A 27,672-nucleotide genomic window follows, 5' to 3' on the forward strand; every position below is an offset into this window, starting at 1 on the left:
AGTTAAAACAAGCAGAATGACAGCTTCATCAATGACTCCCCCAAGAGCTGGCAAATCACTTAAACTCCCTGCCTACTTTCCTATGCGCATTAACTGGGAATATCTTCCTCCCAGGAGGATCTGTAACTGTGAAGCATCATTGCAACCATTCACAACCCTGGACGTAAAAAGCAAGTGCCTCACAGAAGCTCTGAATGCTTTATTGCCAAGCTGCAGTAAACACAGCCAGCAAGATAAGCAACCACTGTCTCAGAGCCTGTGGGGCAAAAGAAGATCAGGAAAAGAGTCCTGAAAGAGACCCACTGAATGGGGACCAAGAGGGGCCAGCACTGCCTGCTTCTCCCACAGGTCTGTGGGGTTTGGTTGCTCTGCTTTGGTCGGTCACTGGAGAGAAGGGTTGGGGCGGCAGCATCACCCAAATCAAGACGTTCATGCTCTCCTACCACAGCTAGCCCCAGAAGCGAGAATGACATGAACCCACAGCTTACAACTCATCTCACCTAGGAGATGAAGCTTTGGGCGGTGGGACTTTCCAGTCGCTGCTGCCCTCACTCAACCTGAGGCCGAGACGGGGGCAAAATGCTGCATGGCCCATACAGCCCCCTGAACCCGCTGGTCCTCCAGCCTCACACATTAATATCACATGAACGGCAGAAGAGTCTCCCACAGCCATCCCAAGAAATGACTATTTTGGCTTGCGTGTCAGACAGCCCCGCAGGTACACGGCGGTGCTGGGAGGCCTGCTGGAAAGGCTGGGGAATGCTTTCAAAGGAATTTTAAAACAAGGCCAACACTTATTTGAGCCCTGCTTAAAGAGAGGATTCCTGTTTGTTGCCTCAGAACTGAATTTCATTAGTTTTCTTATTTCCACTGGCAGTACAAAAACAGCTCTCTCTCTATTATGGAGATTAAAAGTTTTTCTTTCCATGGTCATCAAATGTTGCTCAACTGTACGAGAAGGATTCAGACCCCAGTGCCCAGCCAATGCAGCCCGCGTACTTACATCATGTGTTTGGAAAGCAGATTTTTCAACAGAGGAAGTGAAGCGCTTATCCGTGCTGGCCAAGACTCCACGGATCAGTGACCCTCAGCAGCAGACAGACCACCACCGTGACATCACACTTTCCACGACATGGCTCCAAAAGATGCACATACCAGGAGAATCTGGAGTTTCGATCGTTGTTTATTTGTTCGGGGAGGGGATTTTTTTGTTTAATGGCCTTTCTTACAAGGTTTGGAATGCAACTCTCCAATGCGGGGAAGCCAGGTGGACCACCTGAGATGCAACGTTTCATACGCCAGCGCTGTGGTAGCAGAAGGCCCACTGATTAGTTCTCAGGGTATTAGTCACGGCTTCCATTAACACAACTAAAGGCTCATCAAGGAAGGAAAATGTGAAATCGTTCCACTGCTGTTACTCTGCTGGAACGCCACGTTGTAATAGCTGCCCGGAGTATAGTTGGGTGACACAGGGGAGAGGAAAGCTTTATACGAGATGAAAAAAATATGGACTTAGTGAAGACAAATTCTTGACCGAAGCACACCTCCCTCCGCGCTCCCTGCCTCCTTCCCGAGCCCAGATTTCATGACCTAACCAGGTTTCTCAACCTGCCACCTAAAGGGGCCCCAGCCTGTGAGGACGGCGCCAGACAGCAGCTGTGTGGGGCTGAGGAAATTTGGCACTGAAATAGGGCAACCAAAATCAGGGAAGCTCAAGTTGCAGGAGCGCTCACTTGACAGAAACCCCCCAAGTCCTGCAGCAGCTTGATAAAACGGTACAAGCCGCGACCCACGGGAACACAGGACCAGAGCCCAGCTCCTTGGCACCGCACGCAGCCACATCATGTAGCTCAAACCATAAACTTGTCGAGCTCCATCCTGGATTTAGTCAGGGTGCTTTAGCCCCTGCTCTGCCTACTGGAAAGCTCTTGCAGGACTCGTTCCTCAGGTGCTGAGAAACCACCTCCAAACATCCAGCCTCAGTTAATTCCCAGGCCATGTCCCCACCGCCTCCCCAGTTTGTTCTTGTGCCAACACCGCATTTTAACTGAAAGGCTCTCCTCCCTCCCTGCTGGGCACCCCCCCGCAACACATTGCTGGAGAGCAGCTGCATCCCCTCTCAGCCTTTGCTTCACTTAGCAAGGAAGGCAAGCTCACTGTCTCTCTGGAAAGGCCCAAGTTGGGCTAGCAGCAACTCTCTACACCCATCCCAGCTGGAAGCCTCCTTTCCAGAACCTGCGCATGAGTCCCCAGAAGCACATGAATTTCCATGCAGGCTCCCCAGTGTCTTGTGCAGTGGCACCAGGGCTTTCCTCTCTCTGCTGGAGCCATCTCACCAGATACACCCAGCATCTAGCTAGGGTGCCATCACACAGGCACCTTGGCCATCCTGCACTCAGCCTGCACACCCAGACCCTTCTCTTCAGCCACTTCAAGTGATGAGCTCCCTCTTCTCGTTATCAGTCCCTACCCGTTCTGCCTCGTGCTCCATAGTGCTGAATCAGAGGGACAACCTACAGCACGACTGCATCATGGCGTAATGTGGTGACCCAAACACCGAGTATGTGGGTTCTCTGTCACTTCCCAGCTAGAACTACTGGTACCAAGCTATGGAGCAGGCCTGCAACAGAAGTGGCAAGTGCTTGAGAGCTGGAGATGCTGAAACTAGTCTGAACAAAGCACTGGGAAATGTGCCAATGGGCCAGATGACCTAATTAGCAGAATTTGAAAAAAACACTGGCTCAAGAAGTGGTCCCAGAGGAACAGGGCGCCTGGCAGGACTCACACCAGCTTCATTGCTGCTATTCGGACTCATGTCACTGCCATGTTGTTGCCGCTACTCATAGCTTCCTTATGAATCTATGAATCTTAAGCTACAGAGGAGAAGCCAAAATACCTGAGGTTGGAGCAGGAAAAGGGATAGATAGAGACTCCCTGAACCTAGCAGCAGCCAAGAGGCTCTAGGGGCAGAGGAGACAGAGGACATCCTCCCTCTTGTAACAGGTAGCAAGAGTAGGGATTCACATTATTCAGAGCAAGGGCAGCATCCTCCCAGGTCCTAGCAGATGCTGACCTGGACATCTCACCAAGGTACTTCTCCTGGCCCACACATGAAGTCCTCCCAGTTTCTCCCTCAGTCGCCTTCTGTGTCTTTCTCTGGCTTTGGAGGCATCCTAAATCTTTCCAGCACAGCTTGGTAGGTCTTCTCCACCCTTCATCGACTCCACACACAAGCTATTTTCACTGACTTTGCAGAGGGAATTTGCTGGCACCTGATCCTTGAAACCATAGCCAATCCCCTCAAGGTCAGTAAATGAAACTATTCACCGATGTGACATACGTAAAATTAGCGGGCTGACACCCGGGCAGCACCTCTCAGAGGAATGTCTGTGCAAGAACCAAGTGTGTAAATGCCAGCAAGCACGACTCCAAAGTCTGAAGTTCGTTTCCTTCTAAAGATGCTGATTGCTGCATGCATGTCCTTTCTCCGCTGCTATGTGCAGCCATCGCTTTGGACACCAAGGCTGTTCTTCATGACTGCTGCTTTGAAATACTACTGCCCAACCCAACTGCTGGGGTTTCCACCCAGCCAGTATCGGGAACATACCCCAATGGCTCCGTGGTTGAGGTTACAATCCCAGGATGTGACTCTAGGACTTGCATGTGTCCACTATGCAGTCCTGTTTCTATTATGCACCTGATGGCTTCATTTTAAACCCTCCATAATCTGTAATGTTAAGGGCTCTGCCTCATGCCCAAGCATTCTGGGAAGCTGGAGGTTAATCAGACCAGCTGCTTTGTAGTGACAAGTCCTTGAAGAAGGCCCACTCTCATTTCTGAGAGCAGGCTGTGTGCATTCACTGCATGCCCAAGCAGGCTGGCCCAATGCACATGTCCATCCAAGTCATTTCCATGTCTCTCCTCAATAAGAGCGGGGCCATGAGGTGACTAAACCTTTTAGAGAGCCAAATTTTGTGACAAGTTCATTCTTCTTTCTGCTAACAAACTCTACAGGCACTGGCAAGGCAAATGCATAGTGCCTACTTCATATCCCCATACAGGCTGGGGTGGTTACATGTGAGTTAGGCCAATTGGGCAAGCAATTCGAATACTGTAACGAGTGTGTACAGTGTACTTCACCTGCATACATACCAGATAAAGGCACCATCCACTTAGCTACATAACAAATGATGGTACCTGTTGCTTACATGTTAATCGCAATTGGTTAAGTGCAAATTCTGATAAAGTATGCAACATTTTTCATCCCCCACTGTCAGCTCTGCAACTTGATTGTACTCTGGTTAACTATCTAAGAACGTTAATGTTCTACTACTCTGGGACCAGCTGTACTTGGTTTAACTGCAGTGGAAACACTGAAGGGGTAGTAGCTGTTCAAGCTGTCCCTTAGAGATAGATGCATGGACAATTATATCCACCTCAAATGATATACTGTCATAAACTAATGGTTTTCAAATGGTGGTCTGTGGACTCCTGGGGGTCCACAGACTATATCCAGGGGGTCCGCAAAAGATGACTATGATCAATCAAAAGTATGTGAATACCAATACCTACAATTCAAAGAGGTCTGAAGCTCCATTTGAAATTTCCAAGGGGATCCACAAATGGAAAAAGGTTGAAAACCACTGTCAAACTGTTACTGTGCAAATGCTAGAGCTACATGATCCAAGGGTAGCAAAATCATTGCAACTTTAATCCGGTTTTATTCCAGCTCAAAGGCACAGCTAAGTTGTACTGCTAGGGGACTGTGTTCCTACAGCTGACACGCAATGCATCTATATGTCCATGCCCCAACAGCAATCATTTGAAGCCTCTAAAATGAGAGCAACTGGTGGGTTCCGGGTCTGCCCCTCCAACGCTACTGACAGCCCAGTGTACTGACAGACGTTTGGGTATGTGTACACTCTAGGGATGTGCATATCTTATTTCAGTTCCTAGGTTCTGCACCAAAAAGGAGTACACTGCAGTAACAAAGGATGGCTGGGAGAAAAGCGCAGAGCTAGGTATCACCTAGATCCATATTCTGACATCCTCTTCCAAAGAGAGTATTGAACTTGTTTGGACTGCTCCCATTTCAGGCAAATGTGGAACCCTCTCATGCCGGCCTGCTCCCCCTGTGAAGGGATGTGGGGGTGAGGTTCCTCAATGTAAATATCATTACTGTTGTTCTAATCCTGGTACAGAAGCACCAAAGTTGTGTATGGACAACATGTCGTAAGAGGCAGCCCCCAACTCACTAAGCCCAGGGGCTAATTTAAGCCAAAACTGCAATCAGAAAGGAGTGAAGGAGAAGCACAGTGAAGTTTCAAGGAGTTCAAGCAGAAAACAGTACTTGGGACTGCCCTTGGGTAGCAGATATTCTCCTGCTTCGCAATGGCAGAAGGCAATACAGTCTGGTCTCATCTATTTAAGAAGTGGTGCTCTCCACAGCAGAGTGGCAGATGGTCCCCTCCAGAACCAGGGCTGCTCGCAGGAGAGCAGTGCCAGCTCCTCTAGTCCAGCTGGAGAACAGGTACAAGGCCCTGGCGACAGGAGAAAGAAGGAGAGGAGAAAACCTCCGGAGAGGAGGCAACTCCACACTCTGAACAGGCTGAAGGACCTAAGCAGACCCAGAGGAAGAAACGTTGAGTGATCCTCATAGGCAACTCCATCCTGAGAGGTACAGAGGGTCCCATCTGTTGCCAGGACCCCTCGACACACGTGATCAACTGCCTGCCCGGAGCAAAGATTCAGGATCTGATGGGGATGATCCAGGCCATTACCTGGCCCACCGATTACTACCCCATGGTCCTAATCCACGTGGGCACTAATGATGCGGCCAGGAGAAGCCCTGATCACCTGATGATGGACTACCACGCTTTGGGGAGCATGCTGAAGGAGACAGGGGCACAGGTGGTATTCTCTTCTGTCCTACCAGTGAGCGGACGTGAATGACAACACGAGACCTGCATCAGAGAGGTCAACTTGCGGCTTCGGGAACGGTGACTTGAGGCGGGCTTTGGCTTCCTAGACAATGACCCACACATCAGGACAAGAGACATGCTCGGGTGGGATGGGCTTCACCTTTCCCCCAAAGGTAAGCATGTGTTCTCTTCTAGGTTGGCAGATCTCCTCCGGCGGGCTTTAAACTAGGCTTGTTGAGGGAAGGGGAAGACGAGGGCAGAGGAAGCCTTGGACCACTAAACCAAGCATCACCCACAAAAACAGCCCAGCCTAGACCGACGACAAGCGGAACAAATACCCAAGTAAGCAACAGGGGCCCGGGCAGTACTGAGATTAGGGGGCCAGTGCATGCATCTTCAGGAGGCCTCAAATGCCTCTACACAAACACTCGTAGTATGGGGAAACAAGCAGGAGGAACTCACCCCCCTGCTAGCTAACACCAACCCAGACATAGTGGGGTTCAATGAAACGTGGTGGGACCCAACACATGACTGGGTGGTGAATATCAAGGGCTATCGGCTGTCCAGGAGGGACAGGACAGGGAGGAGAGGTGGGGGTGTGGCACTCTACGTCAAGGAGGAATACACATCCTCAATGAGTGGCACGGGGTCAGAGGAGGGGCACACTGAAGGGCTCTGGGTCAGGGGGAAAGGGACTTAACGGTGGGGGTCTACTAAAGACCCCCCAACCCAGGGGAAGAGCTAGACTGGGAATTCTTGAGTCAGCTCACGGAGGCAGTTAGGTCAAAGGACGTGGTCATCATGGGTGACCTGAACTTTCCAGACATCTGCTGGAAAGAGCAGTCAGCCAGGTCTGACCACTCACGTAGGTCCCTAGCCCAAATGCAGGACCTCCATCTAACCCAGGAGGTGCACAGCCCCACCAGGGGAGACGCCTTGTTGGACCTGGTCCTGGCCACAGTGACAGCGATCAACACCTGCTGGGATTCACCATCCAGTGCAGGGTGTCAAAGGCCTGCAAGGCAGCAGCTCTAGACTTCAATGAGCTAAGGAGAATAGTTGGGGAGGCACTGAGTCCCAGAGGGGAGGAGAGCCAGGTGTCCAAGGAGAGTGGTTGCTCCTTAAGGAGACGATCCTCCAAGTCTAAAGGGAGGTAATCCCAACGCGGATCAAAGGGAGCAGGAGGGCGCAAAAGCCCCCATGGCTCACCAAAAGCACCCGGGAACGTCTCCTAGCTAAAAGAGAGGCGCACACCTGATGGCAGGGAGGGGCCATCACCAGGGAGGACTACACAGCGGGTGCTCAGGGCTGCAGGGAGGGTCAGCTTCGGGAACGCCCAAGGCGGAGATGGGACTGGGACAAGCAACCCGGATCAAGGACAACAAGAAGTTCTTTTTCAAATATATAGGGGGTAAAAAGAAGGTACTGGGTAATGTGGGGCCTCTGCAAGACACGCTAGGAAATCTGGCTGTCACACCAGACAGCAAAGATAACCTATTTAATAATTTCTTTGCCTCCATTTTCCTGAGCAGGGACTGGGTCACCTCCCCTACCGGGACCTCCATAGGTCCCAGGGGAGGTGCACCCAGGCCTAGGGTCAGTGAGGATCTAGTCAGGGAACTTCTGGAGGGACTGGACGTACTTAAATCAGCTGGTCCCAACGATATCCACCCCCGAGTGCTGAGGGAATTAGCCAAGGTCATTGTGGGACCCCTGGCACGGCTATACGAGCACTCGTGGTGCTCTGGTGTGGGGCCAGAGGACTGGAAGAGGGCCAACATGGTTCCCATTTTCAAAAAAAGGAAGTAAGGAGGACCCAGGAAACTATAGGCCAGTTAGTCTTATCTCTATCCTGGGGAAGCTTTTTGAGAGAATTATCCTGGTGCATGTCCACAAGGGGCTGGGGGGGAAGTTATGCTTAGGGGCAACCAACACGGGTTCATTCGAGGCAGGTCCTGTCAGACCAACCTGGTGGCCTTCTATGACCAGGTCACCAAATCCTTAGATGCAGGGGTAGCAGTGGACACAGTCTTTCTGGACTTTCGGAAGGCCTTCGACACTGTCTCTCACCCTGTTCTCATTAAGAAACTGGGGGCTGTGGTGTCGACACCCACACAGTCAGATGTGTCGCCAACTGCCCGGAGGGCCGCACCCAGAGAGCGGTGGTGGACGGGTCATGTTCGACCTGGAGGGACGTGGGCAGTGGGGTCCCCCAGGGCTCGGTCCTCAGACCCACACTGTTCAACATCTTCATCAGCGCCCCCTTGGATGGGGGGATAAAAAGTACCCAGTTCACGAAAATGACGACACAAAAATGAGGGGGATGTGGGCATGCTAGAAGGGAGGAATAGGCTGCAATCAGACCTAGACAGGTTACAGGGGTGGGCGGATGAGAACAGGATGGGTTTCAACACTGACAAGCGCAAAGTGCTGCACCTGGGGAGGAAGAAGCAGCATCATACCTTGAGGCTGGGGAACTCCCTTCTTGTCAGTGCAGAGGCGGAAAAGGATCTTGGAGTCATCATTGATGCCAAGATGAACATGGGCCGGCAGTGTGGGGACGCGGTCAGGAAGGCCAACCGCACCTTGTCCTGCATCCACAGATGCATCTCGAGCAGGTCCAGGGAGGTGATCCTCCCCCTCTATGCGGCACTGGTCAGGCCGCAGCGGGAGTACTGAGTCCAGTTCTGGGCACCGCACTTCAGGAGGGGTGTGGACAGCATGGAGAGGGTCCAGAGGAGGCCACTCGTATGATCAGGGGGCAGCAGGGCAGGCCCTATGAGGAGAGGCAACAGGACCTGAACCTGTTCAGCCTCCACAAGAGAAGGCTGAGGGGGATCTAGGGGCCCATTACAAACTGGTCAGAAGGACCAGCAGGCATTGACTGGGGGAATCCCTGTTCCCCTGAGCACTACCAGGAGTGACTAGAAATAACAGTCACAAGATGGCAGAGGGTAAATTCAGGTTAGACATCAGAAGGTGCTACTTCACTGTCAGGGCAGCTAGGGTCTGGAACTAACTTCCAAGCAAAGTGGTGCTGGCTCCTACCATGGGGGTCTTTAAGAGGAGGCTGGATGAACACCTCGCTGGGGTCGTTTGACCCCAGTACTCTTTCCTGCCATGGCAGGGGGTCGGACCTGATGATCTGCTCAGGTCCCTTCCAACCCTACCAACTGTGAAACTATGGTACCTGTGCCTCAACTTCCATGCAAGCTTTGTCCACATGAAGGACAGGTCCACACTGCTTTTGACCATGCTAGGGAGCATGGCAGCAAAGCAGGGCTTACCTTCTCTAAGACCATGTTTTGAGGTGCAGTGTGGTGCGGTGCATGGAGGAGGTAGGCCAGGGCATGCTGTGCCCTGGAACAGCCCAGAATCAATGCAGAAAATTTCAGCTCTCTGAAAACAGAGAAACTTACAACCAGATGTCAGACCGGAACATGAGCATAGCACACAGGGTAAGCAGCATTTGTAGCTGCTTTTGATCCCAGAGCATGTTTAACTGGAGGCCAGGTATGCAATCACTTCACTTCTCTCCTGCTGAATTAAGCAGAGCTACTTCTTTGTGACCAAACAGCTCCACCACCTTTAAAAGGTTTGGTGAAGAATCCATCACTATGCACAGCTTCTCAGAGCTTCCCAGGAGGCAGATGAGCAGAAATCCCTGGAAGCACTTCTTTTGTATCCAGCTGAGTCTGGTATACTGATGCATCACCAGTGGAGCAGAAAGCAAAGCAATGCAGGAAGCCCCGGAGTCTTCAATGAACCAGAGGCACATGATAACACAGACACAACATGCCATCCATGCAGTTTGAAGAAAAAATAGCAGGAAATGAGAACTCTTGCAAGAATATTAACTCAGCATACATAGCATATACAGTGTGACACACAGTTAATGCAGTTGTTCTCAACCTTTCTGGACCTGAAGCCCCTCCATAACCTCTGTGAATCAAGTGACACCCAATTTTAAAAACGAATTAATATATTACAGTGCTTACCTCCTGGAAGAGGGGCCAGAAAGTGGGAATGAAGGACTGTTCAGGCAAGGACAAACCTCAGCCTGCATTTATCTACATAGCTTATTGACTGTACTCTGGTTTGAATCATGAGCATTCATCAGGGTACCAGTTTCCTGCCAATACAAGGTTTGACTGACACCATGGGTGGATCCAGGATTTATTGAAGGGGGTGCAACATGCTGCTCCTCAGACCATTGAGGGGAGGGGAGCAGGTGTGGCTAGAGATCATGGGCCAGTGGGGGACACTGAGGACCCAGGCAGGGAGCAGGTGCACAAGGTAGGTGGGAGGGATCCAACTATTACAGCCCCTGGCTGATCTGGGTGTGAGGGAGCCCCAGAGCTGTTCCTGCCCTGCTCCAGCCATTGACTGCAGGGGACAGCTGTATGGGAGCCAGGCTCAGCTGGGAACAGCGACAGTAGTAGGCACATTCCTCCTTCCAGCGCCCACACACTGCCCCTGCCAGGGGTCCCCTGATTGCCAAAAGCAGGTTCCGGAAGGAGGAACATGCTCACTGCCATGGCTGTGCCCGGCTGTGTCCAGCTCCACACAGCTGCTCTTTGTAGCCTGCAGCTGGAACAGGGCAAGAGTGGCTCTGGGGCCCCCCTTGTGCCTGGATCAGCCACAGACAGGTGCCATGCACCCCTTGGGATCCATCCCTGACCAGCACCTATCATATGGCTGATGTGGGCACTATCCATTGATCCAAGACCTGAGACTGAGATTGGTGAGATCTTTCCTCTATTCCCATGATGACTGGAGAAGTGGGGAGTGTTGTTTGGTTGTTTTCCAGAGTGAAGCTGTCGGCCTCTTAGCAGGCTGCGAAAGTAGTTCTCATCTGACCTCTGCCCTTTGACCCATACCTGGTCAGGAATAGCACTTCTGCCAGCATTGCTTTCCAGGTCACAGAGGCTTGCAGAGAGCCCCATCATGGCAAGGCACCAGTCTTGATGGAGCAAGCTGCTCTGCAGGCAGGCACCCACCTCATGGAGTCGTATTGGCATCCTACATGGGCACAGGCCTGCCCCAGGCCTGACAGTAGTTACTTGCAACAGTGGCACAATGTTCTTGGGCAGAAGAGATGCTTGTAAGGGGGCGCTTTATGAAGAAAACACTGAAGAAAGAAGAATGATGGCACTATGCATGTGCAACACAGATGCAATCATATTTTGGTATTTACCCTTTACGATTTTAAGCTTCTGATCTTAATGTAACATTAAGAAGGTCTGCAATATTTGGTAGTACCAGTGCCAGTACTACCAAATAATGCACAAATACAAATACTTCAAGGAAGTTCAGAAACAGGAATAAAAGAAAACAATACTCCCTCTCTCTCCCCCGACAAACACACGCTTATCACCTCCTATTGCAAAGGCCCCAAAACAATTTCTTTGTTGCTTACAAAATTGAGAAGTGAATTCTGTTACCCATTAACTCCCAAATACAAGCGTTTATTCGGGGGGGGGGAGAAGAAATCGACCCACAGATTGTCAAAGGACAGGCTCTAACAGAAAGAATATCCTAAAATATTGGCAAGGCGTTCATCACAGAGGCTGGTGATTGAATTACTGTGCATGTCAGCTGCTGGCTGAGCTAGCCAAGCCAACAGGATGGATTCGTGTTCCAATCCGGCATGGAATGCCTACATTGAATCAAACCCTGAACCACATGCATCTGTGCTGCCAGCAGAGACCTGGGTGAACAGAGTAGGAAAAAGACTAACTGACAGGAGTTTGTACAGGTTTGCTCTGGTCTCAAACAGCACTTCAAGGACTAGGGAACAAAGCCCGAAGAGAGCAGAACCAGCTGCTTCTCACTCTGAACTGAAAGGTCATCTTGCCCTTAATTAATGGAAGTGGTACTGGAACTGGAACAGCATCAGGGAAGGACAAAGGCCTTGTCCCCAGCGCTCACAGGCTCCACTGACCTGAGCTCTTTTACAAGACTTACTCAAGTCTCACTGAGATTTGCAATCATGTGTTTCACTGGCCTGGAGGATATGTCTAAGAGAACACTTTATGCCCCTGACTCTACCCTCCCTCACTCGCATTCCACACAAGCATACTGTCAATGGAATGCCACATTACCTCATTTGTATCATGTCAATTAATTACCTGCAGACAGGAGAGCATATTTAACTCAATTTGTGACAAATAAAACTTTCAACAACCAGCACAGACTTCTCCACAGCTTTTTGGCAGTAGCTGCAATACGGCTGCCAGCAAACTGTGGCCATAAGTATCAGTTGTTTCCTCAAGAAAAACCTTGGATTCTCCACTGACGCTCCTTTCCCATGGTCTCTGAAATACAGCAGACAGTGCAATTCTTGTGCAACTCTCAGGTACAGCAGACAGTAAAGGGCCTGTCCTCCTAAAGGTACACCAGGAGCATGCACTATCTTGTGGAACAGCTTCAAAATCCTCCGTGCTAAGATCTGTTACAGCCGAAATTCTGTTCTACTCTAAAAGGGTCTGCCTGAACCCAGGCAAGGGCACCAAACATACTCTAGGTACTGTAAAAAGACAGAATGTCAGCTTCACCTCAGCCTGTACTTACTTCTATGGCCTGAAACAAATCATGTGTACTTCTATCACTGGGACCTGAGGGGTCTGAATCACAACAGACCCCTCAGGTCCCAAACAGGACCAGGGCCCTGCTGTCTCCTAATACGTCACATGGCACCTGGCACAATCCAATAAATATGTAGAAAAAGCACTGTGCTGGCAAATAGCACAACTAGGAAACAGGGACAAACAGGAAACTGAGACTGATGAATTTGTGCAGGTTTGCTCTGGTCTCGCACAGCATTTCAAAGACCAAGGAACAAAGCCTGAAGTGAGCAGAATGCGGCACTTCTCACTCTGAACTGAGAGGTCATCTTGCACTTGCCCAATGTACAAACAAGAAACTGAAGGACACTTGCCTGGGGCCTAGGAGAAGTCCAGGGCAAGGCAAGACTTGAACCTAGATTTCCCCAGTCTCAGTTTGGTGCATTGGTGCAAACCTCTCTCTGGAACAGTGGTTCGCAACCTTTTAAGACTCAGGGCCCACCTCTGCGACTTCTTAAATGCAGGAACAACCCATCTGAGAGCCAGTGCTGTGCTGCATCAGCTCGGTGATTCTCCACCAGGACATGCTGCTGCTGCCACCTGCACGTCTCAAGTGGAGCTAAATCGGGAAGTGGCTGTGGCAGAAGTTGGTGCTTCTGTCTGCATTAGGGTTCCTGATAAGCCTAAAGCAGCAAGGGGTGCTGCAACCCCCCCAGCTGAGAACCACTGCTTTAAGAGAATGAGAGGCCTTTATGCCCCATCCCTACTGCCCAAAGCACTCGACAGCTTGTAGCTCCTGCCAAACCAAGGTCCAATTTTGGACTGGATAGGTACGAACAAATCAAGAGCTACTGAGAATGGAAGCAAGACAATGATTTCAGAAGCAGACTAGATTACAGCCATCATCTTGGCCTTGCTCCACCCTTCCTTTAAGTGATTCTGTGCTAGTCGATGGGCCGTTCCAGCCATTCAGAATCCTTGCTTGGGTTTCCCTCCCCAGCTATTGTGAAAACTGATCTCTCTAGAAACTCAGTTCTTTAAAAGAGTACTTGGTAGTACCATTCCTAGAGAGAGTGGCCAGGCATTAGAATCAGGCATGGTAGAAGGAAAATAGATCTGAACTGAGACAGTCTTCAGCCAAGGTGAAAAAAAAGAAGTGTACCTTAATTTTTGGATGAATGTACCTGAGGGAATCTGCAGTGCCTCCATCCAAATCATCACTGATGTACACGATATCTAGCTTCAGCTTTGTGTCTAAGTTCAGCAGCTTATGGATTTCTTTGGTTGTAACCACAATGACCTCTGCAACATAAAAGAAAACTAAGAGGATACAACAACAAACAAACGTGGCCACCTATCTGATGCAAACCATATACTCTCACTTCCAAACTTTCTCCACTGCCCTTTAAGAACAATTTTGGCCAAATCAAGTTCCACAAATTAAAAGATCTTGGCTCAGGAAAGGATACACTTTGTAAAAAGAGAGAATAAGGTCCTTGATTAAAGGCAATGAACCTCTTTGACATTTTGTTCACCACAAGAGACAGAGTGTGAAATTGAGGGCCCCTGCTCCTACTGTCGACAAGTGATTTATTTAAACTGTACATAAATAATGTCCAAGATATGCACATTATTCTTTAAGGTCCTGTACTTTCAGAGATCAAATGCTACCTAAAAATCCTGTCTTAGCACATCCTGCCTTACTACCTGCAGGGTGGTTGCAAAGAGGATGGAGCTAGACTGTTCTCAGTGGGAGCAGATGACAGGACAAGCAGCAATGGGCTCAAGTTGCAGCAAGGGAAGTTGAGGTTGGATATTAGGAAAAACTCTCTCACGAGGAGGGTAGTAAAGCACTGGAATGGGTGACCCAGAAAGGTTGTGGAGTCTTCATCGTTGGAGGTTTTTCAGGCCTGGCTTGACAAAGCCTTGGCCAGGATGATATAGTTGGGGCTGGCCCTGCTTTGAGCAGGGGTTGGACTTAATGTGACCTCCTGAGGTCCCTCCAACCCTCATTTTCCATGATTCTAAGTATCACTAATATCAGCAGTGGAAAGTCTAACTGGATACCTCATCTTTTTTTTTCTACCTCTCAACATGCACAACTTACTGTGGGGTAAACACAGAAATGCTGTTAGAAAGATCATCTCACCTATCACCCACTTGGAAGGGAACACAAAATAATTTGATTTTGTGGCTCATAAGTGGGTTCAATCTGTGTAGGCAAGATTGAAAGGAAGTGGGTGAAACTACCATTGTAATAACAATGTGGTAACAAGGCTATTTCCTATGACCCCAAAAACTGGAATAGAAAGTGACAAGCAAAGCTTCCTAGAGTTATCCTCAGAGGGGGAAAACCCTTAAGATACTTCACTTGGGGGATTTTTTCAAAAGGCACAGTGGGGAACAAAGGCAGTCAGGGGCACAGTTTATCTCCTGGTTAGAGATGATAGACTAATTCAAAACAAAGAGATCTATGCAAGGAGAATCCAGCCCAGATTTATTAAATCATGATAAAGAAAAACAAAAACTGTAACCATGAAAACACGGCAGTTTGGTATCAGGGCCCCAAGTAACCTGTCAAAAACTCAACTAGTTTTGTTCTTTAGAACAACAAAGTCAGAAGGTAAAGATGACTTGATGCTGCACTCAGATGCATGCACTACACAATCTGTTCAGGATGGCTCGGGTTCAAAACTGGCTGCCAGACCTAACCAGAGGAAAATGATGAGTGACACTGCCTTGGGTTGGAGACAGAGATGACTGGTGCAGCTGGGGCTCTTGTCAGAGCCTCTTAATAAATATATTAATCCTGTTGATAGGGAAAGAAGGACTATTAGTGAAATACACTACCCTGGGAGATGCAACTACAAGCAAAAGAGACTATGTAGAAAATACATAGGAAAACAATGTAGGATTAAGGGTGGAAATAGAACTGATACCATGCAGCATGGCTTTGTTTGCCCAGGCAATTTCTTTCTTCACAGAGCTACACATTCAGTTGAAACCACAGACATACAGATGTAACATTTGGACTTTTACCAGCCTGGTGAGCACAGTACAATAAAGCACATGTTAAATGGACTCAAAACTGGCTGCCTGGAGTCACAGAGGGGCACCTATCCATGGTGACACCGTGTCCCGGAAGGGGCACCCCTGGCATGCCTGAACCCCCCTCTCCCAAATGCCAGAATTGCAGCACTGAGGTAGCTCAAGGTATATCCCCATGTCTGTTCTCAAGACCTTGGTTTCCAGACCTCACAGCACGGCTGCTGGTGATAACCCAAGACAGGCCTCCCCAGTGTATTTCCAGGTTTGGCTGAGCAGGATGTGCACAAGAGAGTTGCTGCCACCACAGTGCAGACATGCCCCAAAAGTAACAAGGCGACGTAAAGATGGGGGAAAGTGAGGGTTGATATTTCTGGACAAGTTACCCAGAGGTCAGGGCAAGGCCAAAGGCTACTCAACATTTTTATCAATGGTCTGAAAGTAAAGGTAAAAAAATCACCGGTCACCAAATTCACAACACATCAGACTTGTGGGGACTGGCAAGACATCAAGTCAGCCATGCAGGGAAGTGTACAGGCAACCCCCGCTTAACGCGGTTTCACTTACTATGGTTTTGCATAGCACTCATTAAAAATACCTACCTGGTTTCACTTAGCACTTAGCGGTTTCGTCATAATGCTCCATGCACATGGGGCAGGGGGGAAGCAGTGGTGGCAGTAACGATGGTAGCGGCATCGAGCAAAGCGATGAGTGGCAGCTGGCAGGGCCCAGGGTGGGGTGGCAGGAGCCTAGGATCCACTACAGCACTTGGTGCTAGAGTGAGCGGGGAGAAGTGGTGGCGAGAAGGGGCAGGCGGGGGGTGCCAGGCAGTGTAAGCACGGATCCTAGGCCAGTGGGACCCAGAGCGGGGTGGCAGGAGCCCAGGGTCCACTCCGGCATACGGTGCTGGAGTGGCCAGTGGGCAGGGAGGAGCGGCGGTGATGGCGAGAATGGGAGGTGGGGGGTGTGAGCACGGGGCCTGGGCTGACACCCAGGGCCAGGGCCAGCAGGGCTGCAGGAACGCAGGGCCCAAGGCCAGGGCCAGCAGGAGTGCGGGGCCTGGGCCAGTGAGAGCCAGCGCTCAAGGACATGTGTACAGTGTCCCCTGCCCTAGACCACAGTGGAGCCAAGCCCCTGGAGCCTCCCCATCCCCAGGCTGCAGCCCATGACCTGTTCTGCTTCAGTCACACACTCACCCATCAGAGCCCCACTGCTCACCGTTAATCCCTGGGTAGGTCCCCAACTCAGGCCCTGTAAGCAGGGTAGCTGGGGCCACACACAGGTGCGCTGATGGCCAGCGGGTGCAAGCTGGCAGGGGCCATCACGGTGGCAGAGCAACGAGGCCAGGAGGAGCCTATACTTTCCCTGGAGGAGCCCATGCAGTGCCTTGCCAGCAGCGGCAGGTGCACAGGAACCAATTATATTTATTTACATTAAATCTTATGGGAAAATGGGTTTCGCTTAGCACTCGGTTTTTCCGGAACCAATTAAGAGTGCTAAGCGGGGGTTGCCTCTACATCACTTGGTGGGTTTGACTCACTTTTTCTTTGAATGTGTCTATGCAACCAAATGCAAGATGATGCATCAACAAAGAATATATGACATGTCTATGGAAAGGGATGGGGTGGGGGAAACACAAGGGGGGGCGGTACATCCTGGAACATAACCACTGGAACAGACGTAGGGGTCACGTGGGCCAACTCTTCAAAGCAAGCTCCTAGCAAGATACAGGAGCAAAAAGAACTCACGTGATCACCAGACACACAAACGGGGGAGCAGCAAGCAGGAGGTGAGTGCCAATTTTATGTCCATATACAAGGTTTCAGAGACCAATGTTAGAACCTAAATGATTAAGTGGAGCAAGGAAATAAGGAAAGAGGAAATTACTTGTTTAAAAGGGGTCAAAGAATGGTCACACCAAGAAGGAAGAGGATTTGGCAAGACGTTTAATGAGGTGAAAGGAAGGGAAGGAAAATCTAAGCTGAATACCAAGGAAGAACTACTGCAGGTGATATACGCTGGGTTGTGGACCAGTCTCCCAAGGGAAGGGGGAGTATGTTTTAAAGCAGAGCAGAAAAAGGCACAAGAAATGCTGTATTGTGCAGAGAACTACAGCCGGTCACAACCTCTACTGTTTAGCAACTGACAATTACTCACCTTCAAATCCAACCCGCTCTAACAAATTTAGCGGGTACCAGATCAAAGGCTTGTTGCCTACTGGCAGCAGGGGCTTCGCAATGCTGGAGGTCAGGTCCATCATCCGCGATCCACCGCCGGCTGCCATCACCACTGCCTGAAACTCCATCTTTGCAACCTGAAATGACAAGCGCAGGGCAGTCTTAACCCCAGGGAACATGCTTCCCCCTACTTCACAGTCACCCGCATCACATCACATTTCAGCTCAAAGGGCATCACCCGAGTGCAAGCTCAACAAGTCCCAGTCACTGTTTCTGTCCCTGCAGATTTCACCAGGGAGCTTCTGGGTGCTCGAATATGAGAAATTAAGGCCAAGAACACTGAGATGCATGATGAAATGGCAGGCAGTTTACTCCACGTATAAACGTGCCAGAAAAAGAGCATAACACGCTTAACTGACTAACAGCCCAATTTCCCACCTGCAAGGCCCCACTGCCATGACACTTGGTAATCCCTAAGCTGGCTGCGTTAGTGGCTCTCCCCCTTTCCAGACTCCAGCCCCCATCACAAAATGCCAGCTTTTAACTTCCATTTGTTTTTTGACCACAGAAGAATACTAGAGCAATTCTTGTGTAGCGAAGAACAGGGCAGGCCCACAGCAGGGCAGAACAGTTCTTCAACACTCTGGATCCTGACTTGAAACCTCTGGGTTTATCATGCGAATTGCATGTAAGCATCTATGCAAACAGTGCTGATGGAGAGGAGCTCCCCATGGCATGGTTAGCAAGTCATTATGGCACTCCGTGACCAGTGGCATCCCCAAGACTCTGTCCTTGGACTGGTTCTCTTCAACATCTTTATCAACGATGTGGACACTGGTGTCAGAAGCACTCTGGCTAAGTTTGCTGATGACACTAATCTTTGGGGCATAGCGTCCACACCTGAGGACAGGCTAGTGATCCAGGCTGACTTGGATGAGCTTAGTACGTTGGCGAATACAAACCTGATGACGTTTAATACCAAAAAATGCAAGGTACTCCACCTCAGAGGGAAAAAAACCCACAACATGCTTATAGGCTCAGCAGTGCTACGCTCACTAGCACCACAGCTGAAAGAGACTTGGGGGTCATGATTGACCACAAGATGAACATGAGCCACCAATGCGATGTCACAGCTGGTAAAGCAAACAAAACCCTGCCTGGCATCTACAGATGCATCTCAAGTAAATCTCAGATGTCATCCTCTTGCTCAGCCTTGGTGAGGAAGCAGCTGGAGTACTGTATCCAGTTCTGGGCTCTGCAATTCAAGAAGGACGTCGAGAAGCTTGAGAGAGTGTACAGAAGAGACACACACATGATCAGAGGGCAGGAGAACAAGTTTTATGATGACAGGCTGGGAGCTATGGGACTCTTCAGCCTGGAAAAGCTCAGGCTCAGGGGTGACTTGGTGGCTGCCTATAAGTATATAAGGGGTGTGCATCAGGATCTGGGGGAACATCTGTTCACCAGAGCACCCCAAGGGATGACAGGGACCAATGGTCACAAACTTCTCCATGATCATTTTAGGCTGGACACAAGGAAAAATTTCTTTACTGTCTGAGCCCCCAGAGCCTGGAATAGACTCTCCCCAGAAGTGGTGCAGGCACCTACTCTGGACTCATTCAAGAAACATTTGGATGCTTATTTTGCTGGGCTCCTTTGACCCTAGCTGGCTTCCTGCCCCTGGAGCAGGGGGCTGGACTGGATGATCTGCAAGGTCCCTTCCAGCCCGAATGTCTATGAAATCTATGAATCTCTCAGAACTTGTGCTTTCTGCACGGCCTTCCGCTGCATCTGATGAAATGAACTTGGGTTCATGGAAGCTTGTGCTATGTATATACATAGGGGTGTGTGCATGTGCATACACACACACCCCTAAACGTGTGTGCCTATGTTTGTAAATATATACGTGTGTGTGCGCATGCATGTATGTGTATATATACACGTGTGCATATTATACATAACATGCATCTAAATGCAAGTGCATGTGTGCATTTGTGCATGTATACACACATGCATGTATGTGTGTATACATACACATGTGCACATTATACACACGCATGCATCCAAATGCATGTGCATATGTGTGTTTGTTCATGTGTGTTTGTGCATATGTGCATGTGCACATGCATGCATATATACATACGTGTTCACATTACATACACAAACGTGTGCAGATAAATGACCATGAATATGTGCGTGTTTGTGCATATACACGTGTATGTGTGCACATATGTGTATATACATACACGTGTGCACATTATACACACACATGCATCTAAATGCACGTGCATATGTGTGTTTGTGCATATATACATGTGTATGTGTACGTGTGTGCCTACACACACACACACACACACACACTCGTGTGCATCTAATTGAGGTGAATTCCGGATAATTCGTCTGAAGTAAGCGGCGAGTTCTCCGGAATGAGGAATTATCAGGAGTCCGGCGCCCTGGCAGCGGCGCAGCATCACCGCCCATGACGAATTAACCGGAGCCGCCGAGGACCAGGCCCGCACCCCCCGGCCCGGCCCCGCGCCGTCCCAACCCCTCACCTCACCTCACCTCAGCTCCCCTCGTCCCGCCGCCGCCGCCGCTGCCGCTGCCGCCGCCGCCACCGCCTGCGCCCCTCACTGACAGCACCGCAATGGCGGCGCCGGCAACCACTGCGCATGCGCGGGAAGGGCTGCCCGCCAATCCCCGAAGGCATCGATCGCAGGGAGGAGCGCCGAGCCACAGGAGACGGGCTGCCAGGGGCCAGAAGAGAGCGCCGAGGCATGGATTCCCGAGGCGGAGCGCCGAGTCATCGATGCTGCCATGGGGCAGAGGCAGGGCTGCAGCTAGGGCAGGGGGAGGGTCAAGGCTTGTCAGTCTGCAGGGAAGGGGTGGTTTGCATAACAACAGACCCCAAACCTCCCCCAGCTGGAAAAGACAGAGGTGGGCTTCAAAATAACTTGGCTTGCTTTCAGGGTACCTACCATATTTACACACCACCCCAGTAAGACACACTGTTGTTGTGGGAAGGCAGATTTTTCCTTTGAACTGAACTGTTTGGTCTCAGTTTCCTCAAGTGCTCAAGTATCAGTTGCTAATTTGGGGGAAGGTGCATATGGTATGTAAGTACAGTTGTAGTGTCAGGTGCTTTCCCATTCTCCTCTCATTCCCAAGCCGTTAGCATCATGCTGGGCTCCTGCTTTCAAACCTTTCTCCACCCCTGGGAGGGCTGAAAGCTTCCTGAGATCTGAGACTCTGCATTTTAAGTGGGAGCAAAGGGCTTAGATCATCAAGTGTCTCCATTAAGAAGCCAAAGGTTGTGACAGCTGCACACAGGCTTGGTTCGAGCAAATGCATGGCTGCTCTTGCTGCTTTCAGCTGAACAGTGACATGCTCATTGCTTCGTACAGAGGACTTTATTCCCCAAGTAAATACTGTGATTGAGTTTCTCGTAAAACTGAACCAAGTTATTAACAATCATGTTAACAATCTTCACTCCTGGCAGTTCTCAGTCCCAGAACTGCAGCATGTTCTGCTTGGCTGTCCCCCTCTCCTCTCCTGTTATTGTCGACTGGCTCTTTGCTTTGAGGTGCCTGCTCCGGCCTGGTGGCTAGACCTCTCCTTTGGCAGTCTGGGCATCTCGGCATCCAAGATACGCATCACAGGCCCCCAGCAGAGGTGCTGACCAAGAGCCTGGAGAAGCTGCTGCCATTTCTGCAGTCCCTGGGGTCACCCTGGAGTTGTCTCCATGCAGCAGCCAGGATGGCTGTCACACACCTAATAGGAGCCTACTCTCTCACAGCATCAGGATAAGTGAAACTAGAAGACTGAAAATCCTTGAGTCGTTTGGCTCGGGCAGGGGGAGGAAGCTCCTTGGCTCTGTTGTCAGCTGGGTCAATACGTGCTGAAATGCGTCCTCTGGGAACAGAGCATTTCAGACAGAAAGCATGTCCCCAGTCCTGGCAGGAACTAAGAAAACTTTCTGAATGAGACCCAGTGCAGCCTGAATTCCTGACACTGAAAATGGCCTGATGCAGAAGTAGAGTCCTGCCTAATGCACCCTCTTCTAAAAAGAAGGTTGACTCTGAAGCCTAATGGTGGGGTTACCTAGCACTCCTTAGTATTTCAGCATGTCCAGCTGCTGTGGGAGTGCAGGGAGTAGGGGGTCTAGCACTGAGCAGCTTTGCTTTTCCCTTTTTACTGATCCAATCCCACAGGTAGGCACTTATGGGGTAGGCTTTTCCAGCCACTCAAGTCAATAAGAGCCTGGAGTTCATGGGATCTAGATCCTTGTTCTCACCACACGCATCCCTCAGCCTAGTGGGTAGAATCATAAAATCATAGACAATGATATATGGGGGTTGGAAGGGACCTCAGGAGGTCACATCCCATCCAAGCCCCTGCTCCAACCAGGACCAACCCCAACTACATCATCCCAGTTAAGGCTTTGTTGAGCCAGACATTAAAAACCTCCGGGGATGAAGACTCCGCCACCTCTCTGGGTAACCTGCTCCAGTACTTCACCACCCGCCTCATGAGAAAGTTTTTCCTAATATCCAACCTCAACTTCCCTTGCTGCAACTTGAGCCCATTGCTCTTTCTGTCATCTGTCCCCACTGAGGACAGTCCAGCTCCAGCCTCTGTGCAGCCCCCCGGCAGGGAGGTGAAGGCTGCTATTCAATCCCCCTCGGTCTCCTCTTCTGCAGACTAAATAAGAGCAGTTCCCTCAGCCTCTCCTCACCAGTCCTGTCCCCCAGCCCCACAACCATTTTCATTGCCCTCTGCTGGACTTGCTCCAACTTGTCCACATCCTTTCTGTAGTGGGGGGCCACGACTGGACACAGGAATCCAGATGCGGCCTCACCAGTGCTGAATAAAGGGAATAATCACTGCCCTCGATCTGCTGGCAACACTCCTACCAATGCAGCCCAGGATGCCAGTAGCCTTCCTGGCAACAAGGATAACTCAAGGTCTCCTTTGCACTTCATAGCTTGCTCAGCACAGCCGCTTCTGGTGAGACGACAAGAACAGCCAGTCCTGCTGGAGAAGCAAGGTGTGTTCAGGAAGAGAAGCAAAGCACCCGGACTCTGTTCCCAGCTGCAGATCTGGGGAAACTCTGGTCCTGGCAGAGCTGCCAGTGTAGGGCTGGTGCACATGGCTCTCTCATCTCAGGTGAAATCCTTTGAGTCCTTCTGTGGAGCCAGCACTGGAGCCTGCCCTTCTTGGGGCCAACCCCCTAGTTTGTAGAACAAGGAACGTATCCTGCTGGGGGCACGTGCTGTTCTTCCCCTTCTGCTTGGTGGGATCTGAGAGGGGAAAGGACCTGCTAGGGGTCAGCCAAGAAGCAGAGCAGAGAACTGAGCTCTGAGCCTCAGAGTCTGGGGCTGGTTCTGGTTGCTGGACCTGCCTCTCCGTTGCTCGGCCTTTATCCCTGCTGGCTGGGTACCAGTCTCTGTGGGAGCCAGCAGCTTCACACGCACTCTTCTCGCGGTGCACCAGCCTTCTTGCCAGGCTCCTTCCCAGCTCTCTTGCATTTCCCCTGGCCCAGCAAAGTGGCTCTTTCCCCATCTCTGAGGCTGGGAGCTCCTTGAGGCAAGACCTAAAATGACATCACAAGATTATGTCATGACAAAAGACGCCAAGGCTGCCTGGCAATGCCCCTGCCCTGATATAAAGGCCATTGGAAGTGATTAAAACATGCTGTGCAGTGGGGGTTCATAGAGGCTCTAGAGACCCCAGGCCAAGGCCATGCTCCCACTGCAGAGGCAGGCAAACCCCCCCAGTGCGCACCAGTCTGAGCGGGAGGGAAATCCCTTCCTGCCCCAGTGCAGGGTGGGGCTGAGCCTGAGCGCAGAGACGAGCCCCTCCAGCCAGGACCCTGCGGGGTCGGTGCTGGCAGGAACATTAGCGCAGCCCAGCCCAGCCCCAGCCCCAGCCCCAGCCCGAGCTGCAGCAGCACCCAGCGCCCCTGGGAGAGGCTTAAAACCCCCTGACACATGGAGCAGCAGGAAGAGAAAAATTTCCCTCCCGGCCTCATGCAGCAACCAGCAGAGCCCAGAAGCCTGGGAAACCCCCATGGTAAAACATGGGCATTGCTGTGCCTAGATCATCCCTGACCAGTGCCCATCCATCCTTTCCTCGACCCCTCCAGTGCTGGGAGCCCACAGCCTTTCTGCACCGCCTCCCTGCTCTGCCAGTGACGTTTTCCTGCTATGCACGTGATCTGAGTCCCCAAGAGGCTGAGAAACGATGCCTGTCACACTGCACAGACCTGCCAGCTGTGGCCCCTTTCTCCCCCCACTTCTCCCAGTGACATCTCTTCGCCCTGGGGACAGGGGATCTATCCTGACTGGGCTCCCATCCCCTCCTCTCAGGCGCTGCAACGTGTCCTGGCCCCTGGATGCACGCCAGCTCAGTGCATCCCATCCGAGCGTGGGAATTGCCCCGCTGCCGCCGCAGCCAAGCATGGGGGCTGGATCTGCCCGTGGGGACTGACACGGTCCATTGAGCTCTGGGAATGCGGCAGGGGAGGGAAGCTGGGAAAGGGCGAGAGGCGCAAACCGGAGTTGGACGACAAAGCGGCCCATCTGCTCCGTGGGGAATGCTCCCACCAGGCAGAGCAGGGCCTACAGCCGCCCCTCAAACCCTCGCCTGGCTCAGACCTCCCCGGCGCTGGCTGCAGCACAGAGCCACGCAGAGGTCCTGCCTCAAAGCCCAGGCAGGGAGGGGAAAGATGCAAAAAGATGAAGCGACTTGCCTGAGGTCATGCGGTGGCAGAGCTGAGATTAAGGCCCCAGGTGCCCCGAGCCCCCTCCGTTGCTCACTGCACAGCCTGGCGGCAGGAGCAGACCGTGCTGGAGGGGCAGAGGCAGGGCTGACCGGAGCAGACAGGTGTAGTGCTGCTGTCACATTAATGGAGGGGCAGGGCAGGCAACAGGGGGCCGTCCCCCCCAGGGACACAGGTCCATGGACAGTCCAGCACGGAGCCAAAGCTGGAGAGACGACGGCCCTGAATAAACCCCTCGTAGGCAAACGGCGACTGGGCAGGGGCTGCCTGGCTCCACTTTGACCCAGGACCCAGCCCCCAGAGCCGTGATGGGGCTTCAGGCTGGCCCCATCCTCTGCCTGCTGCTGGGCTGTGGCTGCTCAAAGCTTCAGGGCAGCTACTCCACCCCCCACCCCCACCGCCAAAGGCCCTGCCATTAAAGGGGAGTCTCCCTTTGCAGTACGGGGCCCATGACACAGTGGAACAGTTCTCATCACGACCAGCAGGAAGGCGGCAGGTTGCTGCTGGCTCCTAAGGGTGCTGGGGTTGGATGGTCACGGGAGAAGTCGCTCATCCCCCAGCTGAGAGCTTAGGATCAGCTGGGTCAGGACTGCACAGGCCGATCCCTGGCCTGATCCGCACAATCCTGGAACCGTGCAGGGTCACGGCCTCGCCTGCTCCCCCGTGGGCTTGGCTTCTGCCCATCAGTGCCAGGTGATATTTCTTAATGGGGAGCCAGGCTGGGCCCCAGGGATGCCCCCTCCGAAGGCGGCTTCAGCCTGGAGCACCAGAGCTGGGTTAAACAAGCAGGCGTGGGGAGCTGATGTCCTTTAAATGACTTCAGACGGGAAATCGAGGTAGGAAGTCCAGTGAGGGGCAAGGGGGGCCTGCCTGGTGCCGACTCCCAAGCCCTCGAGCTGGAGATGAATTGCAGTTTAATAGCTCTGATTTAAAAAAATGATGATTTCTGGTGGCTTCCGGCTTTGGAGGAAGATGATGCTTCCAGAGGGTTTTGTTGCCCCAGCACTCGGGGCTCGGGGCCCGGCCATTGTACAGCTGGCAGGGAATCCCGGGGCTTTGCTTTGGACAGGACTTCAAGCCGTCTCGTGGGCCTAATGCAGGCTGGTGCTGGACAGCCTCCACCCCAGCCTTGCTTGCACCTCCTGACGCCCACCTGAGCTGGATGCCCCATATCTGGGCGGGCACTGGTCAGCCTGGGTTGTAAATTGCTTCAGGTGCAGCAAAGCCAGTGTGGGTATGCCATGCACCAGGCCCCTTCCTCTTCCCATAGCGCCAGGATCCCCCTTGTCCCGGTGGCTCCCACTTTGCTCCCCCCGCAGCTGTGACCCCGTGACGTGAAAACAGCCTGTCCCTCCATTGCAGCGGGAAGGTGCAGAGCCCTGGGTGTCCACTCCGGCTGGCAGTGCATTGGGGTGGGGGGCTAGTCCGGTCCCACCCCAGCTTTGGCAATCTCATTGTTTCTGCACCTTCAGGCACTGGGCCCTTCAAAGCCCCTGATCCAGAGCACCCCAGTGCAAAGGACGATGTCTCCTGGCCTAGCTGGGAACCCTGCTTGCGGGAGGCCAAGCCGTCTACTCCCCCATCCCAGCGTCCCGGGGAAGGATGGGATCTGGAAAGCCCCGAGCTAGGAGAGCTGGGAGGGGACAGGATGGGGAACAACCACACAGTGCCTTGGGAGGAGCGCCTCTAGCCACCACTGATATTGCAGCTCCCCCCTCCTCTGTGAAATGCAGCCACCTCTGGGGCGGGACACAGCTCTCAGGCAGCCGGGTGCAAATGACCTGGGCTGCAAGGCACCTGACCCGGGGAAGAGCAATGGTCCATCAGCCATCCAAAACGAGGGCCCTGGGAAGGACCGGGAGCGCCGCTCATGTCCCGGCTGCAGGGAACTGCAGCCAGCGGTCCGAGCGGAAACCAGCGTCTGGCTGCCAGGAGCTGCAGTAGGTCTGCACAGATCTGGGCTCAGAGCACGTCAGGACATTACTCACGCGTGCGGGCGCCCAGCTCCCTCCCCACAGCCCAGCCCTCAGCCCGGTGCCAACGGAGCCGCCTTCCTGGAAACTGCAACCCACGGCCTGGGTGGTCTGCGGGGCCGAGGAGCTGGCTGCTGTCAGGGGCAGGAGGCCAGGAGGAAGGAAGAGGGGGTTCCTGGCTGCATGAGGGGGAAGAGAGGGGAGTCCCCCCCTTCCCAGGCCCAAGCATGGGGGACGCTGTGTGTGGGGAGGGGACGAGGGATCCTGGTGGCCCAGGCGGGGTGGGAACCAGTTTGAAGCCTGGTCTAATTCCTACGAACGAGGCCGTTCCAGGGCATTTCCCAGCAGCTTGCGCTCGGTCCAAGCACATCAGCGACGGAGCAGATGGAGGAGAGGCGGGTGGGCCCGTGGGACTGGGCTCGCCTGGCACGCTGCCTTCCCCAGGGCTGAGCGACGCACAGGACCCCCTCCCTCAGCTCACACCTGCCCCCAGCCCCACCAGGCACTGAAAACGGGGATACAAATCCGATCCCAGGCGCAGCAGATGAGGGGAGGCAGCCGGGGGCCAAGGGCAGGTGCTGGGCGTGGGAGCAGAGTGGGTCTTGGCTCTGGACACTGGTGCTTTGGACCCGTGAGGAGCCAATCTTGTTGACAGATGAGCCCCACACCCCCCTCGCCATGTGCCACTTGCACCCCCTGCCTCTGCCCCAGCTCCTGCTCCACTTTCTGCTCCCTGCCAGATCTCCTGCCATGCTGCCCGTCCCCTCCCTGACCTGCCGTGCGCCACGTGCAGACGTGGCCTGTGCCACTTGTGGGGCTCATACCACAGGCTGGCCAACCCTGGGGTCTGGACAGTGTCAAGGTCAGGCCCCAGCTCCCTGGCAGGCTATGAGCGGCTGTCCACAGTCACCGTGACCCTGCCATTCACTCTGATGCCTAGCACTTCTCTGTTGAAGCAGCTCTCCCACCCCATATGAGACCCCAAATGATGCCTGCTGCTCAGAAGGACTTTTTAACCCCTTCAAGACTGCTGCCAGAAAGGAGCCGGGCCTGCCTTCCTTGCCACTGCCGCCCCGAGACTGAGCAGTGCTGAGGACGCAATAGCCAGTGGGGCTGGGTGCAGATGTAGAAACATGGTGCCACGCGGAGGTGGGAGAGATCAGCCCCTGCCCACAAGTCTGGGTCCCCACCAGCTGCCAACGAGGGCTT

At 52.5% G+C, this 27,672-nt stretch overlaps 1 protein-coding gene across 4 annotated transcripts in view; it reads right to left on the reverse strand.

The window, feature by feature from the left end:
* Window positions 1-20,422, reverse strand: part of EIF2B3 (eukaryotic translation initiation factor 2B subunit gamma) — a 131,364-nt gene extending 110,942 nt beyond the window's left edge. For 2 of the 4 annotated variants that reach the window (XM_090050389.1, XM_090050392.1), the window contains exons 1-3: window positions 20,270-20,396; window positions 17,690-17,846; window positions 13,650-13,789 (exon numbers count right to left, since the gene is read on the reverse strand). In XM_090050389.1, the coding sequence (XP_089906515.1) occupies window positions 13,650-13,789; window positions 17,690-17,837 (288 nt within the window). In that variant the 5' untranslated portion in view covers window positions 17,838-17,846; window positions 20,270-20,396. Of the gene's footprint in view, window positions 1-13,649; window positions 13,790-17,689; window positions 17,847-20,264 lie in introns of all 4 variants that reach the window. The other 2 variants (XM_090050390.1, XM_090050391.1) reach the window with 2 other exon arrangements.
* Between the last annotated feature and the right edge of the window lie 7,250 nt (window positions 20,423-27,672).

This window comes from Crocodylus siamensis, chromosome 5 (assembly GCF_052110815.1).
Source record: "Crocodylus siamensis isolate JL-2025a chromosome 5, ASM5211081v1, whole genome shotgun sequence".
In the NCBI taxonomy this organism is placed as follows: domain Eukaryota; kingdom Metazoa; phylum Chordata; order Crocodylia; family Crocodylidae; genus Crocodylus; species Crocodylus siamensis.